The 23,030-nt window shown below is 34.7% G+C and overlaps 1 protein-coding gene across 1 annotated transcript in view; it reads left to right on the top strand.

The window, feature by feature from the left end:
- Positions 1-23,030, top strand: part of LRMDA (leucine rich melanocyte differentiation associated) — a 693,930-nt gene that overhangs the window by 389,327 nt on the left and 281,573 nt on the right. The window contains exons 4-5 of the mRNA XM_074830576.1: positions 3,823-3,962; positions 14,363-14,489. Coding sequence (XP_074686677.1) covers positions 3,823-3,962; positions 14,363-14,489 — 267 coding nt within the window. The remainder of the gene's footprint in view (positions 1-3,822; positions 3,963-14,362; positions 14,490-23,030) is intronic.

Raw genomic sequence — 23,030 nt, 5'->3', positions numbered from 1 at the left:
AAACAAACAAACAAAAATGTTATGAGCTTGCATAGACTAGTTAATTCCTAGCCAGAGAAGGGAGATGCATCATTTGCTTTGGGCTTTTGCTTGTTCTTTTTGCCTTCTGGAGAACCTAGAAAACTATGGTATTGGGTACCAGATAGAGAGTGAAAATAGGCAAGTCAGAACATACTTATTTGTAGGATATTTTTGGTTGCATAAAACTTGCAAAAAATGATATTGCTCTGCAGCTTAACTGAACCCATCATAGTACTATATTTTCCAAGTAATTCTATTGCTAATATCTCAGTGTTGCTGGTAGCATTTATTTTTCTGAACAGAAAATATGATGACATGGTTGTGTGTGCTTGCATGTATGTATGCTGTGGACAGTCTACTGTAAATATGTCTATGTGGTAGACATATGTGTAACATAATGAAGAGGCTTAAAATAGTTAATCTGAGTATGTGAGAGACCCAGTTCTTGTAAATGTTTCCCTAATTTAAAACTAGAAATAGTGCAACAAGTCAGTATCCTCTTTTGATGAGGGTGAAATGAGCATTTATTTTGAAGTATGTCTAGTGTGTTTCTGTTAATTATTCATGGATGCCAGGTTGTGTTTTTGGAGGGGGACCATTGTTGTATAATTGCTGAGAATTAATGTTTTAGCTTGTGAGCTAAAGAGCTGAAGAGTTTAAAATTCTTCTTGTTACAAATTTTTATTTTAGTCAATGTCTATTAGAAAGAGAGGCATTAATGGACTGGTAATGATGACACTGTTGATTTAGGAGATGGATCGCTACACTAAGCCACTTTAATTATCATAACAGTGACACTTTAAACAAGTTTTTAAACAATAGACGATAGTGTAAGTATTTGCATCACTTATGTATTCACCTGGTGACCAGTGACACTGAGATCAGAAAGATCAGTTCTGGGCTGTTGTCGCAGAGCTTTAAATAACTAAATTTTCGCTAGCACTCTCCGTGTATTTAATTGTGGCTTTCCTTTTTGGAGAGAATGGAGCTGAAAATGGTCTTAGAAATGGCACAACAGGATTTTGCAGCTCTCTGGCTCTGCACCAATATAGCACTCCTTAAGCTGCATCAATAAACCATTGAAAGGAAGCTGGCAATAAAATTTTAGACTTGCTTTTGATTTCCTCCTTCTGTATTTTCCTAGCATCGTTTTAGAAAGACTTTACGCTTTTGGTGGCATCGTATAGTTCCAGTATTGTGATTAAAATAAGTATATGACATGCTAATTAACTAACAGTACACTAGAAGTTCACCATGACTTATGACTCATCTTTGAGAAACACTTAATCATGAAGATTTGAAGAGGATATAATTTATTTTTTCCTACATGCTTTGTAAAGAATAACTGTGATGGTAGGTGGGTGGGGCTTCTTGGAAAAATAATCTGTACCTTGCATCTTGTTTTGTTTTTAGAGAGATGAGAAAGATAAAATCCTAACTAATAGAAATTGTAATTATTTTAGATATAAGTGCTGATTCTGGCACAAAAATGTTGACTATCATAAACCACATGTTGGTTTGTTCTCAAGTGTTGCTGGTGTCCTGTTATTTTTGGGCTGTCCAAGCCTGCAAAGCTTCAACTTTTTGTGAATTAGTGACCTTCTTCTTTTGGGGTGATTATGTCCAATTTTTGGGGTTTGTCCTGTGCACATGTTTCTGTTGCAGCTGAAATTGAAATAATGCTAGGATGCTAATTATCTATTTCAGTAGAGGGAGACAAGCAAATGATAAAAAAGATCTGGAGAGTCTCACACAGAACTGCATGGTAAGAGGTCTGTGTGTGCTGCTTGGTCATCCTTGTCTGAGATAATTTTTAGGGGGGTGTTCATCTAAAATCAATGCTCAGGGTTTAGATATGGGATATTAGAATCTAGACACTGATTTCAAAATTTAGGGAGATTTAGATTTTTGAGATGCAGATTATCAAGTGCTGATATTTACCCAAAACTATTTATCTCAGGGAACCCTTTTACAATTTAAGCAGTCCTGAAATAAGTATTTCTCCTGGCTGAGGGAGAGTGCCAGATATAAGCATGATCTCTGAGTCTTAGGAAATTTTTAAAAAGCCTTTCACTTGAGCATGTATGGGAAAACAGTTTGCAACCTTCCCATCAGTCACATACTTCCTGAAAGAACCATGAAAAAGTCTATGTATGAGATTGAGGTCCAGATATGAAAAGACAAGAATTAGCAGCAGATTTTGATTGGGAATTCATCCTGGCTAACAAAGAAGGTTTATATCCTATGGTGCTACAAAAAGAAAATTTTTCTTAGGGTCTGGTTGATTACTTACTGGCATATAGCATTCCATAATGTGGCTTTGCCAAAAGTTAGCATTTTTACCCTTTTAATGAATTCATAGAACTAATTTTAAACCCTCATTTTTCTCACTCATGCGAAATATTTAAGTATGATTCCTCAGACCTTATGGGACAGAATATTAACTATGAGTGTAGATACTCTGCTTTTAATATATTGAAATAAATAATTGTCAGCATGATTTTCATGTGTGTTTGGAAATAAAATAAAATTTCAGACTTACAAAAGGAAGACCACATTTTTAATGATGAAGCTGCTCTTTTCATTCTGTATTGCTTCTCTTGCCCTTAAGATATTGAGGTGAAGAAATAAAGTAAATTCCATCAGCTAAAAATAACAAAGATAACAGAAACACATAAATCAAGTATAAATAATAGCAACACAAGTGAACCGAGGATTTAAAACAATAGTTGCGGTCTCTAACAGCAAGAGCGGATAAAAACAGAGCAATGAAATGCCCTTTAATAGTTTTGAATAATTATTACTATTGTCTAAGTCAGTTAATTTTTAAACATTGAAAACTTTTTACACACATATGCATGGCATCTTTTTTGAGAATCATGCCTTTTTCTTTGCATATAAATTGAAGTAAATAAAAATGTGTAGTTCGAGTCTTAGAGACTGTCACACTATATTTAACAAAATAATTTGTTTTATTTGATCAATCAACAGGGTGTGAATGGTTGAATATTGTTGTTATGCTTAAGCCTAAGATGTGATTTCCGATATTGCAGTGGTTAAAAGACAGTTTAACCTTTGTTTGCTTGTTTGTTTTAATATAGTTTACAATATTGAAGGTGTATCGTCGTTATTTATGTTCTGAGGAATAGAGTTAAGTTAAAAAGCCTCATGAGCACCAAAATATAAGGCTATTTTAATGAAAAATTTCATGCTTTACAAGACTTTAAAGCTTCATATATAAAATACTTGTAACACTGAAGTCTTTAAGTTGCACTTAGTGAAGCATTAATTCACATACACTAATTGAGTAATTACGAATGTGTTGCTGTGGCACTCAAGGCATTTATATGCTGCGAGTGAAAGTGGTTTGTTATGATTTGACTTTTTTCTTTTTTTTTTTAAACTCATTTTCCAGTGGACTGAATATATTAGTGATGAATGTGCTGTGAAACTAACTGTTTGTTTCCATGCTGGAAAAGTTTCATGGCTCCAGCAATTGCTAGCCATTTTACCACATAGCATCCATCATTTTGTCAAAGTTTTAATGTTTTGTAGTGAACCACCTAGGAAAGAAAAGAGAAGGAAAGAATGACAAAACAGCCAAATTCTTTCATTCCATGCCAAAAAACTGACTGAAGTTTGTCCTTGTTTGCCCTTTGAACAATTAATGTGACATTTTCCTGAATGCCATAATAAATTTGATTGTGAGTTATTGAAATGTATGTTTAAATCAGAAGTGATGCAACTCTAAATGCTTTCTTCTTTAATGTCATTGAATCCTTAACCCACAACCTTTGACACATAACAGAATTAGAAAGCCTTTTGGACCATTTGGCTGAAGTTGTGCCCTCACTACGGTATCTCAGTTTGCTTGGAAACATGGCCTGCCCAAATGAACTGGTCTGCAAAGAAAAAGATGAAGATGACTACCAGAGGTACAGGTTAGTATTTTCACTTGTAGATATGATAAGGTATGTCACTTTTGTTTTGTTAATGGAAAAATATTGAACTAAACCCAACTCAGAGTCTCAAACAAACATCTACTCTATTCTGAAAGCATTGTGGCATATTCTGCTATGAAACACCTTGGAATTTGAGTAACCCCATTTCAGCAAGATCACTCTCAGGAACTCTATTTCAAGAAATATTTCAGTGCTGTATAGCACATGTTTGAGTTTAGCAGGTATGCACAGGATTTCCTGAATGTGGGTGCTCATATGTGCCTACTTACAGCCTTTTCTTCTTTAAGGTCAAGGTAGGTAGGGCAACATTTACATATGCTAAGGGTGACAGTCAATAAAAAAACCAAAATTACTACATTCAGCCAGTTGCATTGTCTTCTGCTAACGTTCAATTATGGTGATGAGTTTCTTCTACTATAGTTATCAAGGCACTATCAAAGAACACAGAAGAAAGGACTCCTTGTACATTGTGCTGCTTTACTCAGAGCAGTTAGTGTTTAGATTCAAATAAACCCCCCAAACTATCTTTATAATGTAATTTTTATGAACTAGATTACACAAAAGGTCATGTGGAAATTAATGTGGAAGCCTGATAAAATACTATTCAACTGATCCAACTGAAATGTTGCTAAAAGTTACAAGGGTTATTTTTTTAAAAATAAAAAAAATTGTGTCTGATGATGATTGTGAGTATAGATCCAAAACTTATGGAACGTCTGCTGAAGTGACATAATTTTCATAGCTATAACCTTTAGGCAAGTGAGATATTGATTATTTAAAAAAAAAATAGTTGGGTTACTTTTTCCTTGTTCACGTCTGATCAAGATTTCAGTCTTTGTGTGACAGCATTTTTCACATTGGCTGAAAATGGCTGTCTGAGGCAAGTCAGATCCAAACAGGACCGGTCACAATGCTGCCGACTTTGCAGAGCCTGAGCTTTCTTTTTTTTAGCAGATCACCTGCAGTATTCAGAGTTATATAGTAAAACTCTGATTTTATCTTCATGTAATCTAAACTCTGCTGTAGAAGTTAGTATAAAACAATACAAAATGGTGGAGACTAAAAGCAGGTTTATTGGAAAGCGGCATGAATTCAATGCACCAGTTTATTGCTCATAAATGCTGTAGGTTGAAACAGCAGCACAGCTGTCCTGTGTGTGCATATACTTTTTCTTCCAAATTTTTGAGAAGGATTTTCAGTTTGCCATTAGCCTAAAGGCTTTCACCTTCTAACAATTCAACTTTTGAATCCATCTTAGCTGTAATATTTTGGTTTTTACCAAGTGGAGCAGCCTAGATTTAATAAAATATTTTCCCATTGCTTTCACACTTAAGTGGAAGGTATGCTTGCTATCCAGCTTATGAGAGTCTAATAGCGCTGTCTCTATGTAAATTTATGTGACATTTGCACTAGAGAATTGCTTAAAAAATGAATGATATTTCTACAGTTTACTGTTTTTCACTTTAAGTATGTTTTCTGACAATATGTCTCCTATTAATCATTTAAGCAAAAGTAGTATGTTAAAGGAGCCATTCAGAGGCAAGAACCGGTGGTTCATTTAGTGCTGTCTGAAAAAAATTCTTTATTGATTGACATCCTCTGTGGTTATATGATGTAATATTTATAATATGTCACACAGCCATACATCAAAACAAGCATGTCTGTTGTTTCATTTCAATGCAAAAATGTTGATTTCAGGGAGGTGAAGTTAGTTTCAGGTCACATCATGGCAAACCACCATGTCAAAACGTGAAGTGATTGTATTTATGAATCTGCTGGAAACTACAACATAACTTCTATTTTCTTTCCCCTCAATTTTTTTAAAAAATGGATATTTTTTTCCATATCAACTAGGTTAATTAAAGCTCTTTTAAGAAAGAAGAATGGAATTCTAATTAGTTGAATGATTTATGATTCTGCTGCTATAATGAAAGCTTCCTGATCCTTTCCCGTAATTATTTGTTACATTATATGAAATGTGTTTGCCAGACAATATTAGACTCAAAAACCAAAAGCATCCATCTCTCTATCCATCTCTCTATCCATCTCTCTATCCATCTCTCTATCCATCTCTCTATCCATCTCTCTATCCATCTCTTCTTTCTTTCTTTCTTTCTTTCTTTCTTTCTGTCTTTCTGTCTTTCTGTCTTTCTGTCTTTCTGTCTTTCTGTCTTTCTGTCTTTCTGTCTTTCTGTCTTTCTGTCTTTCTGTCTTTCTGTCTTTCTTTCTGTCTTTCTTTCTTTCTTTCTGTCTTTCTTTCTGTCTTTCTGTCTTTCTGTCTTTCTTTCTTTCTTTCTTCATGGTGGAACTGATTAAAAGTACTCTGTTAATTTTTCTCTGAATAGCTAATTCAGAGTTTTGAATACATGTTCTGAAGCATCTTGGACACAAGCTTTTTCTTCCTTCCCCCATATGTACAGATTTATCTCACAGATTTAATAGCAGCAAGCTTTCCTGAGTGAGAAAGTATTTGTATTTTATCAAATGTATTGCTTCAAATCTCAAAAGCAAACATTTGAAATGGCCAGTTTCAGAATTTTTAATGGTTTGAAGTAATATTTTTTTATAAGATTTTTCCTTTTTTGAAAAAAATTGTCATATAGAAAGGGTCAAAAGATTGCATTTCAGTGAACCTGAATTATGTAAACATTTTGCTTTACCATAAACTTTAACTGGTTTTGTTTTCTTCTGAATGGGAACTTTTTGTAAATTTTTGCAGTGACCGTTGGAACCACAGCTTCATTTTTCATTGAGCTTTAATTTCATTCCTACTGAGTTCAATTAGAGTTCAGGCTATTTAATTCCTCAACCAGAAAGAGAAAGGTGCTAGAAAATCAAAGCTTAATCTTCTCATTCCAACAAACTGAAAAGAGCTGTAAAACCCCCAAAATCTCAAGCTCAAAAAAATGTGGAAAGTAAATTTTTTAAAAACTCAAGGTCCAGTGATTTGCTGTGATATTGGTAACAGAGTTAAAAAGTAATATTACATCTTTTGAAAATAATTAGGTTTTATCATAAATAGTTGGAAAATGTATAAAACTATGCTTTTTGTCAAGAAGTTATGATCTGGTTCCTCAGGTAATCCATTGGTATACTAATTTCAATACTAAAGCTTTTTGCTAGTTCTTAATTTAAACAAAAACATTGTTGTGACTTTTTCTCAAAGTGGCTATTTTTTTCTAAGAAACATAGTAACATTTGAGTGGGATTTTTTTTAGAAAAAGAAAAAACAAGAACTATTTATTTTTCCAACCCTGTTATTCCTCCTTACCTTTCAAATGTGTAGGAGAACAAATTGAAAACATTTCTATGTTTTCATTGGAATTTTTGCTTAGAGAGGAAAAGAAAATGGAAAGTTCCCTTCTATGGTATTTTATAAGCAAACTGGTTTAGTTCATTATAAAAACTCACTTTTTTCCATCATTGTAAAATAGCTTTATTTTCTTTCAGAAAAAGAAAAAAAAGTTATATAAGTTCTTACTTTTGTTTTTTTTAAGCTTTCCTTTTTTGGAAGGCGATATTTTGTGAAGGGGTATCTTGGGGGTGAGGGCAAGGGAAAGCAGAATATCTAAAATATAATGGCAATAGGAAAGTTTTAAAGGCTTTTGACTCAAACAGGAAGCAAGAAATATGGAAAAATAGCTTGCAAAACAGTGTGTTCTCTAAAATAACCTACTTTACAATCTCTACTTTGAAGATTGCCTGAAAGCAAAGGTCATGACCTGGAGATCAAAGTAACAGAAGTCAACACAGTAATTGCTGGTTGCTTCTCTTGTACCTGCACTTGGTCAGTCCTGTGGGTGTATTGTTTGCAGTGAAAACTTCAAACGTGGTGTTACTGAACTGTGAAAAATCATCTGGGTCAGAATGTATTACAAAGCATTTGCGAATATTGCAGGTGACCTCACCTATTTTCATTAAAGCGATATGATTGTGAAGGATGTATGTCATGTGTGAAGTTTTCAGTGCTTGTTCATTCTTCTCTGCTCCTTATTGACATTTCCTGGAATGATGCATTTGTTAAGTGCTGTTGACATGGAAACAAGGGCAAGTGGAAACAAATGCCTGAGTTTATTTTAAATTAGCTTAAAAGTACATATACTAGATATGCTATCTTTGGCCAGGGGAGCAAATGGTGATAACCTTATGAAGTCCTCTTAAGATATAACAGCAAGAAAGGAAGTGCATGCATTTTGTATGGATTAACTTTTCAAGCTAAATCAGCTGTTCCCATCCCACAGGTTTGATTCTGTGAAATGCTGGCTCCTCTTACATAATTTTCAGTTTCCCTACAGTTCTGCTTTGTTCTATTGTGGTTTTGGTTTGGTTTAGTGTTGGGTTTTTTTAATTGAGACAGAACCTACTCATCTATTTTAAACAGTCTTATTATTGAATTTTGATGGTAATACAAATACCTATTCAAGAAGCAGTAGGAGACTAGAAGTCCTCAGTAATGAAAATAATGCTAATATAGCCTGTCAAAATCAGTGAACTTACTGTTGAGGCTCTCTTTTAGCAGGAGGGATTGGTGTCTGTGGTACTTCTGTATATGTTTTTTATGTACCTAATGAGATGATTAGGGTATTCCCTTACACCTGTATAATCTTTGAATCTGTGCTACTTCACCATTTGCATGAGGCATTGTCATTTCTACAGTACCTGGAAGAAAAAAACCCTGTATTTGATAGACTTCAGATAGCCACACATCTTCCGTCTGAGATTAGCCACTGTAAGGATTTGTGAGCAAGAACTATTATAATGTTTTTGTTGAACCCAATAAATTGAAGTCCTTAATACCCCATTTTGTCCATACTAACACAGTAAATCAAGACATAGCTATAATTATTTTTACATGTATAGAGAGATTTTTTTTCTAATTCATAGAGTTGTTTGCTGCATCGAAGTAGAGCAGAAGATCTTAAAAGTAGAAGGCAGTCTGGATTGCTGAGTGACTTGAGAGCCCCTCAGAATTACATGGTCATCACACACCAGGCAGTGCCAGGGTTGCACAGAGGCTATGTGATCCTCTAACATACCTCATGGTAAACATCATGCCTTCTGTTCTGGAAGGTGGTGGTTTAAGTTTATGACCTGGCTTCCTTAACTCTTTATGGAGGAAGTTTTGTTGCAGATGGAAATTCTGCAGCCACCTATATACAGTTTGGTGGGGTAAGGGTGGGGGTAGGGGGTTAAACGTTTTGGTGGTGCAGAAGAAACAATTACAGGAGATAATGTGGTTCAGTGTCATAAACATGTTTGCTCAATCCTTCTGATTTTTGTTTTCATCTCTCCCCATTTGAATGCTGATGTAACTTTGCCAACTTCAGGTTATTTATTATTTCTAGTTTACAATAATGTAACTGAGAGCATAATGAGCCCTTCAAAGTTTGAAATAGGTATAATATTTTTATGTTTTATGGTTGTCAAAAAAAGGGAATACAATAGCACAGAAAATAGAAAAGTGAAAGTAAAATTTCTGAAACAAAGAGCATGTTGCAGTTATACGGATAGAGCTAGACATTTCTGCATTCTTCTGGGCAAATATTTATCAATTTTTCAGTGCCAGATTAATTTTGTGTTTTAAACTTAAATATTGATGGATATAGTACAGTTTTATATTCCAGTTTTCGTTAATAAAAGTACAAAATAAAGGACTATACAGAATCTACTTCTTACCATAGTTTTTCACTAAAGGTTCAGTGGAAGAGTTTATTTTCTCTGAAACTCTTAACATATACAATTTTACTATACTTTTCTTGTAGCAGAAGGACAAAAAAAAGCCCGAAACATTCTTTCCCCAAGTAATTTATTGCCACTTTTAAGATTTTCTTATAGTGTGGCTTACGGGTGATGCCATTATCTTTCAGTATCAGGAGGCCAACCATGTTCTACAACTTGTCTGCTTTTCCAAGGGAGGTAATAAATGAATTGAGGCCCTTAGATGCTATGATATGTGATTTTTTTGTTTGGTTGGTTCTTTGTTATGGTGTTCACAGCTCTAGAATAAAAATTTCCTAGAACTGTTTGATAATAGTAAGGAGTAGTGTACCAATACTCATTAAAACTGAAGGAATTTTTATGCCTGAACCTAAATGGCTACTGAAAAAATGGATCAGAATGAAATTACACAGTAGCTATTTAACAAAAAAAAAAAGGAGTTGGCATAAAAGTTATATATGCCTGTGTGTTTTGGATCAGGACTGAAAAATTTCTTACATATGTCTAAAATAGATTTGTTTGTTTCTTCCTTGTGATCCTTTACAAACACTTAAACATTCTCTTTGAACCCTTTTGCTTCACCTGTGAAACTCTCTCCTGAGATTGTGTGAACCATCACTGATTTTTGGGGGGTGAGGGAATCACCTAAGGACTATGTTTTAGATAATGACTGTTACACAGTAGAGAACTAGAAACACAGAATATACGTGCAAGGTAACTGATAGGTCTTAGTTTCTGTGTTTGTAAGGCAGAGTTAAAATGGACAGGTCTGTGATTTGTCAAAGACTGTAGAGTGAGTCATTATCAGAGACAATATTTCTTTATACAAAAACTGGGGTCGTGCATTGTTTAATAAATAGTAATAGCTGATCTCAAAGCTGTCTTTGTTCTGTCCCTTTCTGAACTCCAACATGTTTCTTCAAAGGAAGGCTTTGCCCCATTGAGCTTTTGCCAATGTCAATAGCAGCTGAATCCCCAACTCACTGCATTCCTTTGCACATGCCCCCTCAAGCCTGTCCCTCTTTTTCAGTATCTCGACAGGTCTGTGTAAAAGCTATTAAAATAATACTAATCACATGCAACACTTACAAAATTGGTAAATTAATTGTTAATCTTTATTGTCATTTTCACTTAACTAGGACTGAAATAACTTGAAATGCGATATTCTCTGGTCTTTCTCCATCTCTAAGTGTTCCAGTTTGTGTGTGACAGATACCTGTTATTAGCTCATTTTCATGGGAGTCTTGGCACTGGGAGTCAAGGGAAGGAGATGATTATGGGCAAAAGAAGATGCAACTTTACTTACATATTTAATTTCCTTAATCCATCATGAATTAGAAGATCAGTTCACATGCACTGATAAATGGATCTCTAAGCACCTTCCTGGTGTCTCTGTTTTTTCTCTCTCTGAAGCTCACCTTTATCCTCATAACCGAAGATAATCTTTTTTCACACTGCTGTAAAGATGTTAAAACCCAGTAACAGCAGTTTCAGAGCACATGGAGCAGTGCTAAGTTTCAAAATGATTAAAAAAACCAGAGGGTGTGCCCCCCAACCTCTAACCTAAAATTAACCTTCCTAAACATAATGTAAAATTTAAATGGATCTTTCTTCATTAAACAGAATTCTCTTAGCTAGTGATTTTACAAGTCCAAAACGGGTGCAATGTGTCATGCAATTTATGGATCCTAGTACCTGCCATAAAGTATTTTATGATGGCTGCATTCTGTGTTATTAGTAGCTGTCTTTTTCTGCAGCCATTGGTGTTTGATAATAGTCTTAAAACACCCAAAATTACTTACCTGCAAGCAACATTCCAGATAGTCCCTGTTGACAGTTTGAATAAGTTTAGTGCCCTTTTGTTGTACTTTACCTTCAAAACAAACTGATTGAACCATCAATAGCTCCTGAAAGCTGACAGAGGCATGTCATCTGGTCTAACCCTCTGATAGTAGGTTATCTGTGGGAGTTAACCTCCCTGCATTGTTAACTGAAATGTTTTATGTACTATGCAACTTTAGGATACTGCTGTGATAACCTTAGTAACTAAGTCATATATCACAGTAAAGAGATTTTGTGCAACAAATAACCCTGGATTAAATTTACAAGGGTTCTATTGATATTGTAAAGTGTTCATTCCAGGGCTTTGGTAATCCTTTCCTCTATTTTTTTATGGCAAACTTGTCTTACATTTAGATTGAAGCTGCATCTTCATATTTCTAGCTAAAATATATCCAGGAAGCCCAATGCTTTTCTTAAGCCATTTAATAGAAAAGTATCATATTATTTTCATATAATACAGATTCTTTTTATCCCACTTTTAGTACAAGGAATATGAATATTTTGAATCACCTTTTAAAATAATTAATCAGTGATACACCTTTGTTCTACTGCTGGGATAACCTTTATGATACTTTTTAGTATTTGCTCTCCTTAAGGAGTGCAAATTTAAAAAAAAAAACAACCCCAAACCTGTGCCTTGTGATGTAGTTTGCTGTTTTGTTTATGTGGGTAGGGTTTTTTGGTTTTGTTTTTGGATTGGCAAGTACTGGTGCTAATTCTGTTTTTTGAAGTGCAGTCAGGATGGCTTAAAAATACATTTGTATCAAGGAATGCGATTATAATTGTAAACTCTTGAAATGATTGAGAGACTGACATTAGGGATGTGATCCAAAGCCAGCATAGATGACAATGCTGTCTTAGTCTGTTGTAATTTTTTCTGCAGGCTGCTTTTCAATGGCATATTTCATTCCATCATTAAACATTTGCTGATTTTTCTAATACCGATGTTTTCTTCACTTGAATATTCATCTTTTCTCACCCTACACTTAGTGGGTGTCTTTACTCATTTTTAGCTTTCCTCTTCTTCACTCTTGACATATTGTTTCCTTCTGTATGTGTCTTCATTTGAAAGAATCTGTTGTCATCAGAGCTTTTCTGCCAGTAATGCAAGACGGATAGCTTCTCCTCCACTGAAAGATAAGGGCCAGCAAAATGCCAGGGAGAACTTGAAGGGCAGCCAGGAAAGCTGGGAGGAGTCTGAGAATGTGTCAGTCTCATAGGTCTGGAGCTGTTGTTTAGTAAATGGTCTTAGGATATGTTCTATTTTGTAAAGTGACTCTTTTTCTTCTTCAAATATCATTGAAGGTCATAGATTGAGGATTCACACTGAAATTGTCTGAGCATTTCAGTACTGAGCATTTTCAGTTCACTTGTTGACAAAGCTGTTGCCACAGAGGAAAGGTGTACTTGACGGAAAGGTTTATTTGCAGTGTTAAATTTTCCTTGGTTGTAGAAGGGGAGTCTTACAGTCTTTTTCATATGTTTATCTGGTCCTGAGAACAGTGTTATAAGATAACTCTTACCTTTAAAAACACATTTTTTGTTTGTTGTTCTTTTTCAAAATGTTATGTTATGCAGAGTTTTCTACTACTTCTATTTCTTCCTCCCAATGCCAGAAGGGATTGCTATGATTAGGAGGTGCTCTGACTGACTGGAGTTTTATGCAAAGCAGCTAGGCATGGGGAGCATTATCAATCACCTTTCTACCCCCTGCCAGGAAAAGTCTGTTACTTCTCTCACTTTGCAATGTCTGCTTCACATCTGGTTGATTGTATGTAAATAACATGTACTTGAGGTGGTTAGATATTTTGATTTGTCATGGTTGTGTGCCTTAGTTTGTTTCTGATCTGCCATATTCTCTCCCTCTGCAAGCAAGGAGCCAATGGTATTTTTTTGAGGCTAAAGAGCTGCTGTACTTGGAGTAAAAAGGATAAATAGAATATAGTACTGATGGATCCTAACAAGAACTTTGATTTCTTAAAATATTTTTCATTAAAATAGTCTCTGTGTGCTTTTGCATTTAATCCTGAACTGGGGTCCATATGCCATAAGGATACCCCTTGTTTCTCTGGCAGGACAAAACTGGAATTCTCCTTCCAAATGATGCCTGTGTCAAAATGCAGTCCTGGAAAGCAGAGACCAGGAATAACTCTCTATGCTTTCTCTTGACAAATTCTTTCCTGTAATGTTAAGAGTTTTGAACACTGACGTACACATCTTTCAAGACAAAGGATGGTGTTTTAGGATGTATGGTAGAAGAGAAATTACATTCTTCTGTGATTTGCTGTTCACGTGTCTCTAATGTTGCTGAACATTGTGATTTTAGGTAAACATAATAAAAATCTGAGGAAGCACTGGCAAATGAATGTTTTCTGACAACTTTCAGAGAAGATAGCTGGCAGTTTCCCATGTCTCAGATTAGTTTTCCCCTGCAATGTGGGATGGAATCTTTGGAATCATTCAAAAGTCCTTTTTCCAAACTGGCAATTGAAAACAATTTCCAATTTAATCTATTTCTGGGTATAAGCTTATACCTCACTAATACCTATAGAGAACATTCATGCCCATGGTGATAATTTTCTTATCTGTTTTATCCACCCAGTATTAAATTGTTATGGGCAGCTTGCAGCAAGCTTTATTTGAGAGAGTAAAATAAGTGTTATAACTCTTTACGTAAGATATGTTGCACAAAACAGGTGAACAGAGAGAGAAAACAAAGGCTGTTGCTGTTTATTGCTGTTCTTTTTTAGTCATTTAGTCTGTGAGTATGTCTCTGTTTATTACTGTATTTTAACTGTGTGCATTTTGTTATCTGTCAGATATTTTGTCCTGCACAAATTGACAAACCTGAAATTTCTTGATACTCGGAAAGTAACCAGGAGGGAGAGAGAGGAAGCCTTGGTGAGAGGTGCCTTCATGAAAGTGGTTAAGCCCAAGGATGCTAAGGTAGGAGAGTAGATGTAAGAAGTAACAACAATGTGATTCATTAACACTGTTTTAAAATAACTCCAAAAGCTTGGCTGCATCTTTTGCTAAAGTAACAGGCAAAACCTTTCAGATCGAAAGGACTGGTGAACGTGGTCAGGCGAGGGACAAAAGCCTTAGTAATTTTACTGTGTTTTAACATCAAACTTTGCTGTTTCATCTGGTTAATGGACTGTAGTTATGTTATCAAATTTCTGTTTTCCAGCCTCTGTTTCATGTAACAAAGTAACTAGTATGTGTCACTGAGCTTAAAAGAGTATTTTTACTCTGTCTAAATATATATAACAACTGTGTGATATGCTTTTGTGAAAGAATGCAATTTTTCTGACAAGTTGTCCCCTGCCCTGTATGTTAAACACAAATGTCTACTGCTGAGCTCACACCTATGGTGTTTGTTGGCTTTTAGTGGACCAGCTGATTCAAATTTTGTACGATGTTACTTAATGTGGTGTCCTGCTAATAGGCATAGACAACATCAGAGAGATGGCTTCAGTAATTTGAGCTTTTGATACCAATTTCATCAACTTTGGGCGTAGTGCATACAGCTGATGCAAACAGAATGTGAATTCTCCATTTTACCTTCTTTTTCCATTGTTGATCAATACACGATAATAGCAACCTGAGCTTCAGAGTGTTTTAGTGCTGCAGATCTTCCTTAAAACTCCACTCAAGTTTTCAGTCTACTTGCTTTCTGTTTGCTGTTTTGTTCTCTAAAATATACCATCAATAATTTATTGCAGATTTTCAATAATGCTGAATAATAATGTAGCAGTTATGGAAATGCAGTGTTTGGTAGCATAACAATGTTGCTAGATAAATGCATTATCACAGGTACAATTGCAATGCATAACAAATTAATTCAGACTGATTCATTTATATCTACTAAAATGTTAACAGTTCTGATAAAGGCATAGCTTTGATATATTGTTTACCACTACCTTTAGTTATTTCAGCTTCATATATGTAATAGATGAAATAATTTATTTCTAAGTTGCTGTGGATATCTTATTCACAGCAAACCTTCTTTGCTGAATCTGGCCAAATGCAACAGCTGAAATGTGTTAGATATAGCATAAGTATGTTGTGTTCTTTTATAATTCTTATCTAATCAGATTTTGGATCAGTGAAATGTTTTTTTTTTAATTTTATTGGCAATTAGATTTTTTCTTTAAGAGTCTGCTCTTCAAATTTTGACCAACTTAATAGTGTAAGAAAAGAAAAAAGCGTCTCTTTCTTAAATTTGAATTTTCTTGTCTGGATGAAACCTCTTTTTAAGTCAATAGCTAGGGGTAAATTACTTCACACATGTAGAGATAACATCTTTATCTTTTATATCTGTAATTGAACCTTTTGTATAGTTTTGAATTATTTACCCACTAAGTCTTATGATAAAACATTTACTTCAGCAAATTTGCAGAAGGATCAAATTTACTGTTGTTATTGCCATACTAAACGTTTTTTTCTTCTTTGTAAATTATTTGGTACAAATTGCTGATGGTAAAATCATTGTAAATGCTTTTCATGGCATGAATTAATGCTTCTTAAGGTGATACAAAATTACCCTCATCATACAACATTATATATATATTACAGAAGTGGCTAATTTAAAATAAATATAAATTAGATGCAGAACAGATATTATAAACCTCTTAAAATTGTTTTCAAATTTGCTTCTTTCCTAAGATATTCATGCTTATAGTACACATGCATGCAAACTCTTTTTATGTCTGAGAACACTCATAGAATCCTCTCTGCCTATATATTTTCAAATGCAGATATGTATGTAAATAACAAGAAGCATTCCTCTATATAGCATAAAGATGATGTGCACAATAACTGTACTTTCAAATTCTGTCATATGTAATATATTGAATACAGAATGGTTTTTTTTATTCTTCAGTTTTCCTGAATCTTATGCTCTCTGTCTGTTCATCAGTTCCCCTCCCATATAGTTGTTGAGATTTTTGACCAGCTTCAGCCAAATTTAACAGACAGCTAGTGGTAATATATTCTAAGCTTTCTGAAACTAATTAGAGAATACACCTTGATCCAAACTAAGAGGAAGACTGCAGCTCATCCAGTATTGGCCATCAGAAGAACTCCGTAAGAAGTTGACCTAGTGATATAAGACCCTGCTGTCAGTGAACTTCCTAAGAATGTTTTTTTCCTTTCCCCTAAGCTAATGGCCACTGTGTCAGCCTATGCTTGCCAGGAATAGAGCTGGAGTGATTAGTATTTACATTGGGATGCCACATGGAAACGTTGTTCTGCCAAATGTAGTAACAACAGTAGGCCTATTGGACTTGCTTTTACAGAAAAAAAAAAAAAAAAAGTCCTAAGTTAGGTGTTGGTTTTTTTTCCCCATTATGATAAGCAGGACATGATATGGCTTATTCAGCATAAAAAGCAGACTGATGATCTAAGGAGGCTGTGATGTGGGGAATTGTTTTCATTTTAGTCTTGACATGAAATACTTGGGAGAGCAAAATACCCCACCAAGAAAAAAATACACAAAATGAGAATAAAAGCAAGAAATTTCCATCTGACTAGCTTGCCTTTGCTCAAATACAAAAGTATCTAGCAATCACCAATCATCAGTAAGTCATAAATATTTTATTTTGTATAAAATTTTTGACTTTCATTTTCCCCTATTTTTTTCTTTTTTTTTTTTTTTAACAGAACACTGCACTTTCTTGTGCTTTGCTTCATTTCATCCTTTGTTTAAAATGCATCTGTTTGTGATGACTGTCTTATGGAAAGATACAGTCATTTATTAGAAAGCAGTTTAATGTTACAATGCAGTGTTCCATCTCGCTGTGTAAGTGAGCTAAACTTCATTATTCTGTGATGTTTATGTTTGCTTTTGTCAAAATATTGAACGTTGTATCATGCCTGCTTTTAATAAAGATTGGATAAGCCTGGCTGGATAAAAGGCATTGGGCCAGATGAGGAAGCCTTGTTTAATGTCCAGACCATGACCTCATTTCACTGGCATAAGTGTAGATCAAAGCGGAAGATGCCTGTCCAGTGTGAAGTGTGTTTCTGGGCATGACAGCACTTCATATCAGAAAGACAGCTCAAGAATACGACAGTCAAAATTGCTTAATTATGTCCTAGCTTTGTAATTATTCATTCCTGCTTTCTACAAAGAGTACAGTTATCATTTCTTGACATAATTATTTAAAAATGTACCGTTCTTTGGTTTATAGGTATATGAATTGTTCTTCCAACTGTTTCATCTTTAAAACTTAGACATGAAAAACAGAATGTGAGAATTTGAAAATAGAATTTGAGAATACATTTTAAGGCTCCATATTTTTGTTGCATATAATATAAATAAAAAAATGGAATTATGATTTATTAAAGCACATAATAATTTCATATTTTAAAGGCCTATGTTCACGATCATTTAATCTAGATGATAAAATGTGGATATAGCCATTGTATGTGAAGTGTGTTGCTATGAGAAGATACACAGTTGTAGTTCTCTTTAAATAGAAGTTTAATTGATTAATACTGGGTCAATGCACTTACATTTATAAAATACATATATTTCCCAATATTTTGCAACCCCTCTGCCCAACAACTATTTTTTAGCTTACTGAATTTTTAAGGTTAACATTTTAATCAGTTTTATTTATAGTGGCAAGCAGTGTGCATTTGGTCACATGTAACAGTCTTGCAGCTTTTAGGACAGAATCATCAGCAGGTATCCATGGGTATACTTCCAAGTAACTGACTTAATATTATGTGGAGTTATTCTGCTTTCTTGCAACTTTACCAAGAGCATCTTGTCCACCAGCTAGAAAGGAAACTCTATACAACAAAAGATGGCTGTATAGGTGTTTTGAACTTTTCCCCGCTCTGATGCATTGTTTTCATCACAAGTTATAATTATAAAACTTGACATAGCACTTGTTCTCTGAGGAACTAGGATGGAGACAAGCAGAGAGGCAAGTCTAATATCTGTGTTTCATGTAATGAGTGCATGTTATTCTTGCTCATACCGTTACTTGGAGGGTAGAGGAAAATTATTTTATTATGATAGGAAGAGTAAATATTTAGGCATTACAGCTTAAGAAATAAGGTGAGCTAAAATCTACAGTGTTGCTTTCAGATCATTGTCAGTATTCTTGTGTTCAAGCTCATAGGAAAAGCTCATTATCAAAGTGACCAATGTTTTTTCAAATTCTATTAAAATCAGATGAGGCATAAGGAGTGATTTTAGTAATTTTTGTCCTTAACTATTTAACAAGAATCATATTTTTCTTAAACAGATCTATCCTATCTGCTTCCAAGAATTTTAACTAGTGCATCTAATGGACCTTTTTTCCATCTCCCTAAGTAAGGAAAACAAGGATGGTTTTAAAAAGTAAATAAAAGGTGACAGATAAACATTTGGAGAACATCTGCATTGCTCACAATTTTTTTCCTTTTACCAGCACCATTGTGCAGAGATCTTGGCTTATGAATTAGATACAGAGCAAAAGGCTTCCAAAGTGTAAAGAATCATTGTGTCAATGAACTCCTAGCTAGTAAGATACCTCTTTGAGAGTGCTTCTACATAATAGGGTTTCTTATTGTCCAAATGTCAAGGTTTCACATACTAAAACAGAACAATGTCATGAATTTAAGACTCCAACGTAGACTGTGATGCAATAAAACATATTGACCTCAAAGACATTGTAGCAATCATGCTACCACTTCACACACTGAAGTATCCATTTTGCTCTTTGGGAAGTTTAACTATTTTAAGCAAGAGTCCATCACATGATTGGTTTATAATCCCCTAATGACTCAGCAAAATTAGGAATAAGGAATAATTGGAAAAAAAATGCCAGAATTGATACTTGTATGTATGAACACTTTGATGGTTTAGAATAAAACATTGCTGAGTATGATCTGCCAGATACAAGAGTGGTACTTGCTAGCTGGTAGAGCTAAATTCAGTCATTTAAAAATTTTAATTTTTAAAATCCCATGATCCAAAACAAATGTAAGCAAACATATCTATATAAAAATTTCATGAAATAATTGTGTGCCAATAACATTTGCATATTTTTTTCTAAACTGCTGGACTTTACTTATTTTCTAAAACTGGGGCATGACCTCTTGAAGTAAGCCTTCCTGTGGCCTGCAGGGGAATAGGTATGATGATTAATGTGGTAGAATAAGAAATAAGAGAAGCATTGTGAAATTCCAACATTAAGAAGTGACCAAGATGTTGAAGAACTGAGAGATGACCTTAGGATTTTCCTTCTGTTTTCCTTTTCCTTATGGTATACTGATCCACATTTTAATTTTTTTCATTTAATTTGGAAGTTTAGATTCTTGTAATGTTTGTATTAGCCAATTAGTTGAAAAGAAGACCAGAAGAAACTTTTGGATATGATCCAGTCCTTGAAACACCAACTAGTATTTTCTACCTCTCTGTCTTGCAAAATATCTGTATGTACCCTTGACAGTCACACTGCAGTAATAGCTGTCTATCTGGTATGTGTATGTGTGTGTGAGCTCACCACGAAGTAAGTCCAGAAATGGAATTTGAGCTGTGATATTAATAAATTCAAGAACACTTTGTTCAGAAAACTTTAAAAAGGACACTAAAGCTGTCCTCAATTTTTGTAGCAACATAAATCAATTCCCAAAATATGGATATGTCTTGATTCAGTGTTGAGAGATAAAATCTGCTACCACATCTCATGCTGCTTGTAGGGTAAATTAGTGACATGATCTTTTAAGAAATGGGAAATCTAGGTTTTTTATCTGTGCAAGTGGTAAGGGGCTTGCGGGTGTGACTGAAAAGTTATATACTAGACTAATAAGAGAGCTGGTAGTTCATCAAATGGCTAATGAAGTTCTATGGAAGACACCTGTGAGACACTGTGGAGGATGATGTGTGGACCTGCGAACATACAGCTACAATATATAAGGATACAGGTCAACAAGCAGTGCTACTGAAGTTTGGATCTTGCCTAATATGTAGTCTTTGGATGAAATAATTGAGTAATTATCAACATGTGATAGCTTCTTTTACACTTCCTTAGGTTATATATCAAATTAAATGTGCATATGAAGGAGAGTCAGACTCCATTCTTTGGTTGGAGTTACTGTGCAATAGATCCCACTGTCTTTGCATATGATCAGTAGCAGACCACTGTTGCACTTGCTACGTAGTGTGTTGTCCTAGTGAAGAAATCTAACAATAAATTTGATCTGGCTGTGAATTTACACATCATGTGAGGAAGCTCTTGCTCCTGGAAAAGGTGGAATTAATAACAGGATCTAGAGCAGTTTAACAGTTGGTAGAGTTGCCTTCAAAGTGCCTGCAAGGACAGCTGTGTTAAAGCAAACTGAAAGGCCGGCTTGGGAAAAAGCAGCCAACAGAGGGAAGAGAAGGGACAGTATCCAAAGAGGAAGCAAAGACTGTTATGATAGTAAAGTTGAAGATGGGATCTGAGCTACAAAGAGCTTGGAAACTAAGAAGCTTGCATGCAATACTTGAATCTGCAGTCTAAGACATTTAAAGGGAGTTGATTGGTTTTGTGCTGTATTTTTTGTCTTCATGCATGACAGGTCACATGATAAGAGAGAAAGAACCTCAGTCGCTAAATGAGAGAAAAGCAATGATTTTAAACAGTGAGAACTAAGCTGAAAACATGCAGCTGCTGAAATAGCAAAGGAATGTATTCTCTTTGCTTAGTTTGCTGTAATTCCAAATGTCAAGAAGGAAGAATAGACATGTGTGGGTCATACGTGTGTGAGGGCAGGGGGAAAGACTCATCTTCATTGTTTGTTCTTGTGGTGATAATTCTTGAAAAACTGATGTATATTTAGTTCTTTGGGAAGGTATTATGTGGACTACATTTCAGTATCTAATTGTTATTGAAGATACAGAACGCAAAAGATGATGTCTCTTTCCTAAAACTATTCCTTTAAAAAAGTATATGATTATCATGAAGCCAGTGTCCTTCTAGCCATTAATGATCCCAGTGCACTTTTGATATAGGAAGGGGTGTTACTCCTCAAACTCTGGCCTGATTCCAAATCAGGTAATTACATTCTGCCTCCATGGATTTCTCTGCAGTCTCAATTTACTAAGGCATTCTTCTCCACCTTCTGCCCTAAACTGTTATGTAGTGTTGCAGTGTGCTAGTTAACCAGCTGCTACTTTGCACCTGAAAGGTGTCTGTCTTTCAGTAGTAGTGAGCAAATTGATCCCTTTGTAAGACTTAATATTTGTAGAGCACTTGGAGGTTCTCTGATGAATGGCAATAGGCACTGTATATCATTAACACATCCATTTAATTGAGGAAGCTAGCATGGCAACTTGTTTATTACAGCTGTTATTTTTTATTTTATTTTTTATATTTTTTCCTATTTGTAGGTTCAGAACTATAGAAACCTCAGTTATTAGTTACTGCAAGCACATGGTCTGGCTTTTGTCTTGTGATCAGCGTATTCAGTCTACTTAACAAAGTGCCATTCAGCAGAATGTAATACTGTGATATCAGACAGTATGGCAAGAATCATGATTGATTTAAATTCCCAATGGATCAATATGGCTAGAATTTTATCCTATAAGTTTTGTTTGTTTTTCTTTTGGAAATGGAAGCACTGCTACTGTACACGTAGAGCTCACTCCACTCTTCTGTAATTCCTCTTTGCAGAAAAAGTAATGCTCTCATGATCTCATTATCAGATGACACCACTGTTATGCATAGGAGTTGTTTGTATGTTGCATTTTGTCAAAAAAAATAGTTGTATTTAATATGGCACTGGGCCATCTTATGTCTATTATTTTTTTCTTATAGGTGATTTTTTTCTTTTTCCTGAACTTTGATGCGCTATATGTCTCATGTACTCTCAATAACATTGATAAGTCATTCCCATTGAAATAGTAGTAGTCTTAAGTGTGATGGTTAGAATATATATTAATTTCTACCCATGAAACAAAGGTCCAATTATAAAATATTTTTCTGAAAGCCTCTTGTCACAACAAGATTTCTGAGAGAGAAAATCAGTGGCAAACTACCACTATCAAAGGTTCTACTTGTAATTTTGTAAATGTGCAACAGCTGGTTCACCTGGAAAGAACTGTCATGGCTGAGTATATTTATTGCTTGTTTTGACTATGATTTGATGTCATATAGTTTTCACAGCAAGCTCTGCATTGTATATGTATGCTGTGTTAAGACCTGGTTTCACTGTTTCAGTGACCCATCAAAAGGTCACCAGCTGTTAGAGATAAACATGGTGACAAAGGCCACTGCACACGAAGACAAAAATGATTTGTTGTGATCTGTTCAGTAGTGTATTTTGCAGTAAGGGACAACATGCTGTGAGGAAGATAATGATGTAAACAGTGTTGTATTTTACATTAACTTAACCAAGTTCATTGGCATCCTCCCTGGCAGAGGTTTTTAGAAAGGTGATTCTCACATGCAATGCAACATTGTGTGAACTTTTAAATAATTTTTTATATCACACTCTTATAATTAG

Source organism: Strix aluco, chromosome 7 (assembly GCF_031877795.1).
Source record: "Strix aluco isolate bStrAlu1 chromosome 7, bStrAlu1.hap1, whole genome shotgun sequence".
Classification (NCBI taxonomy): Eukaryota; Metazoa; Chordata; class Aves; order Strigiformes; family Strigidae; genus Strix; species Strix aluco.
Note: the sequence above shows the minus strand (reverse complement) of the source record. Positions and strands in the feature narration are given on the sequence as shown.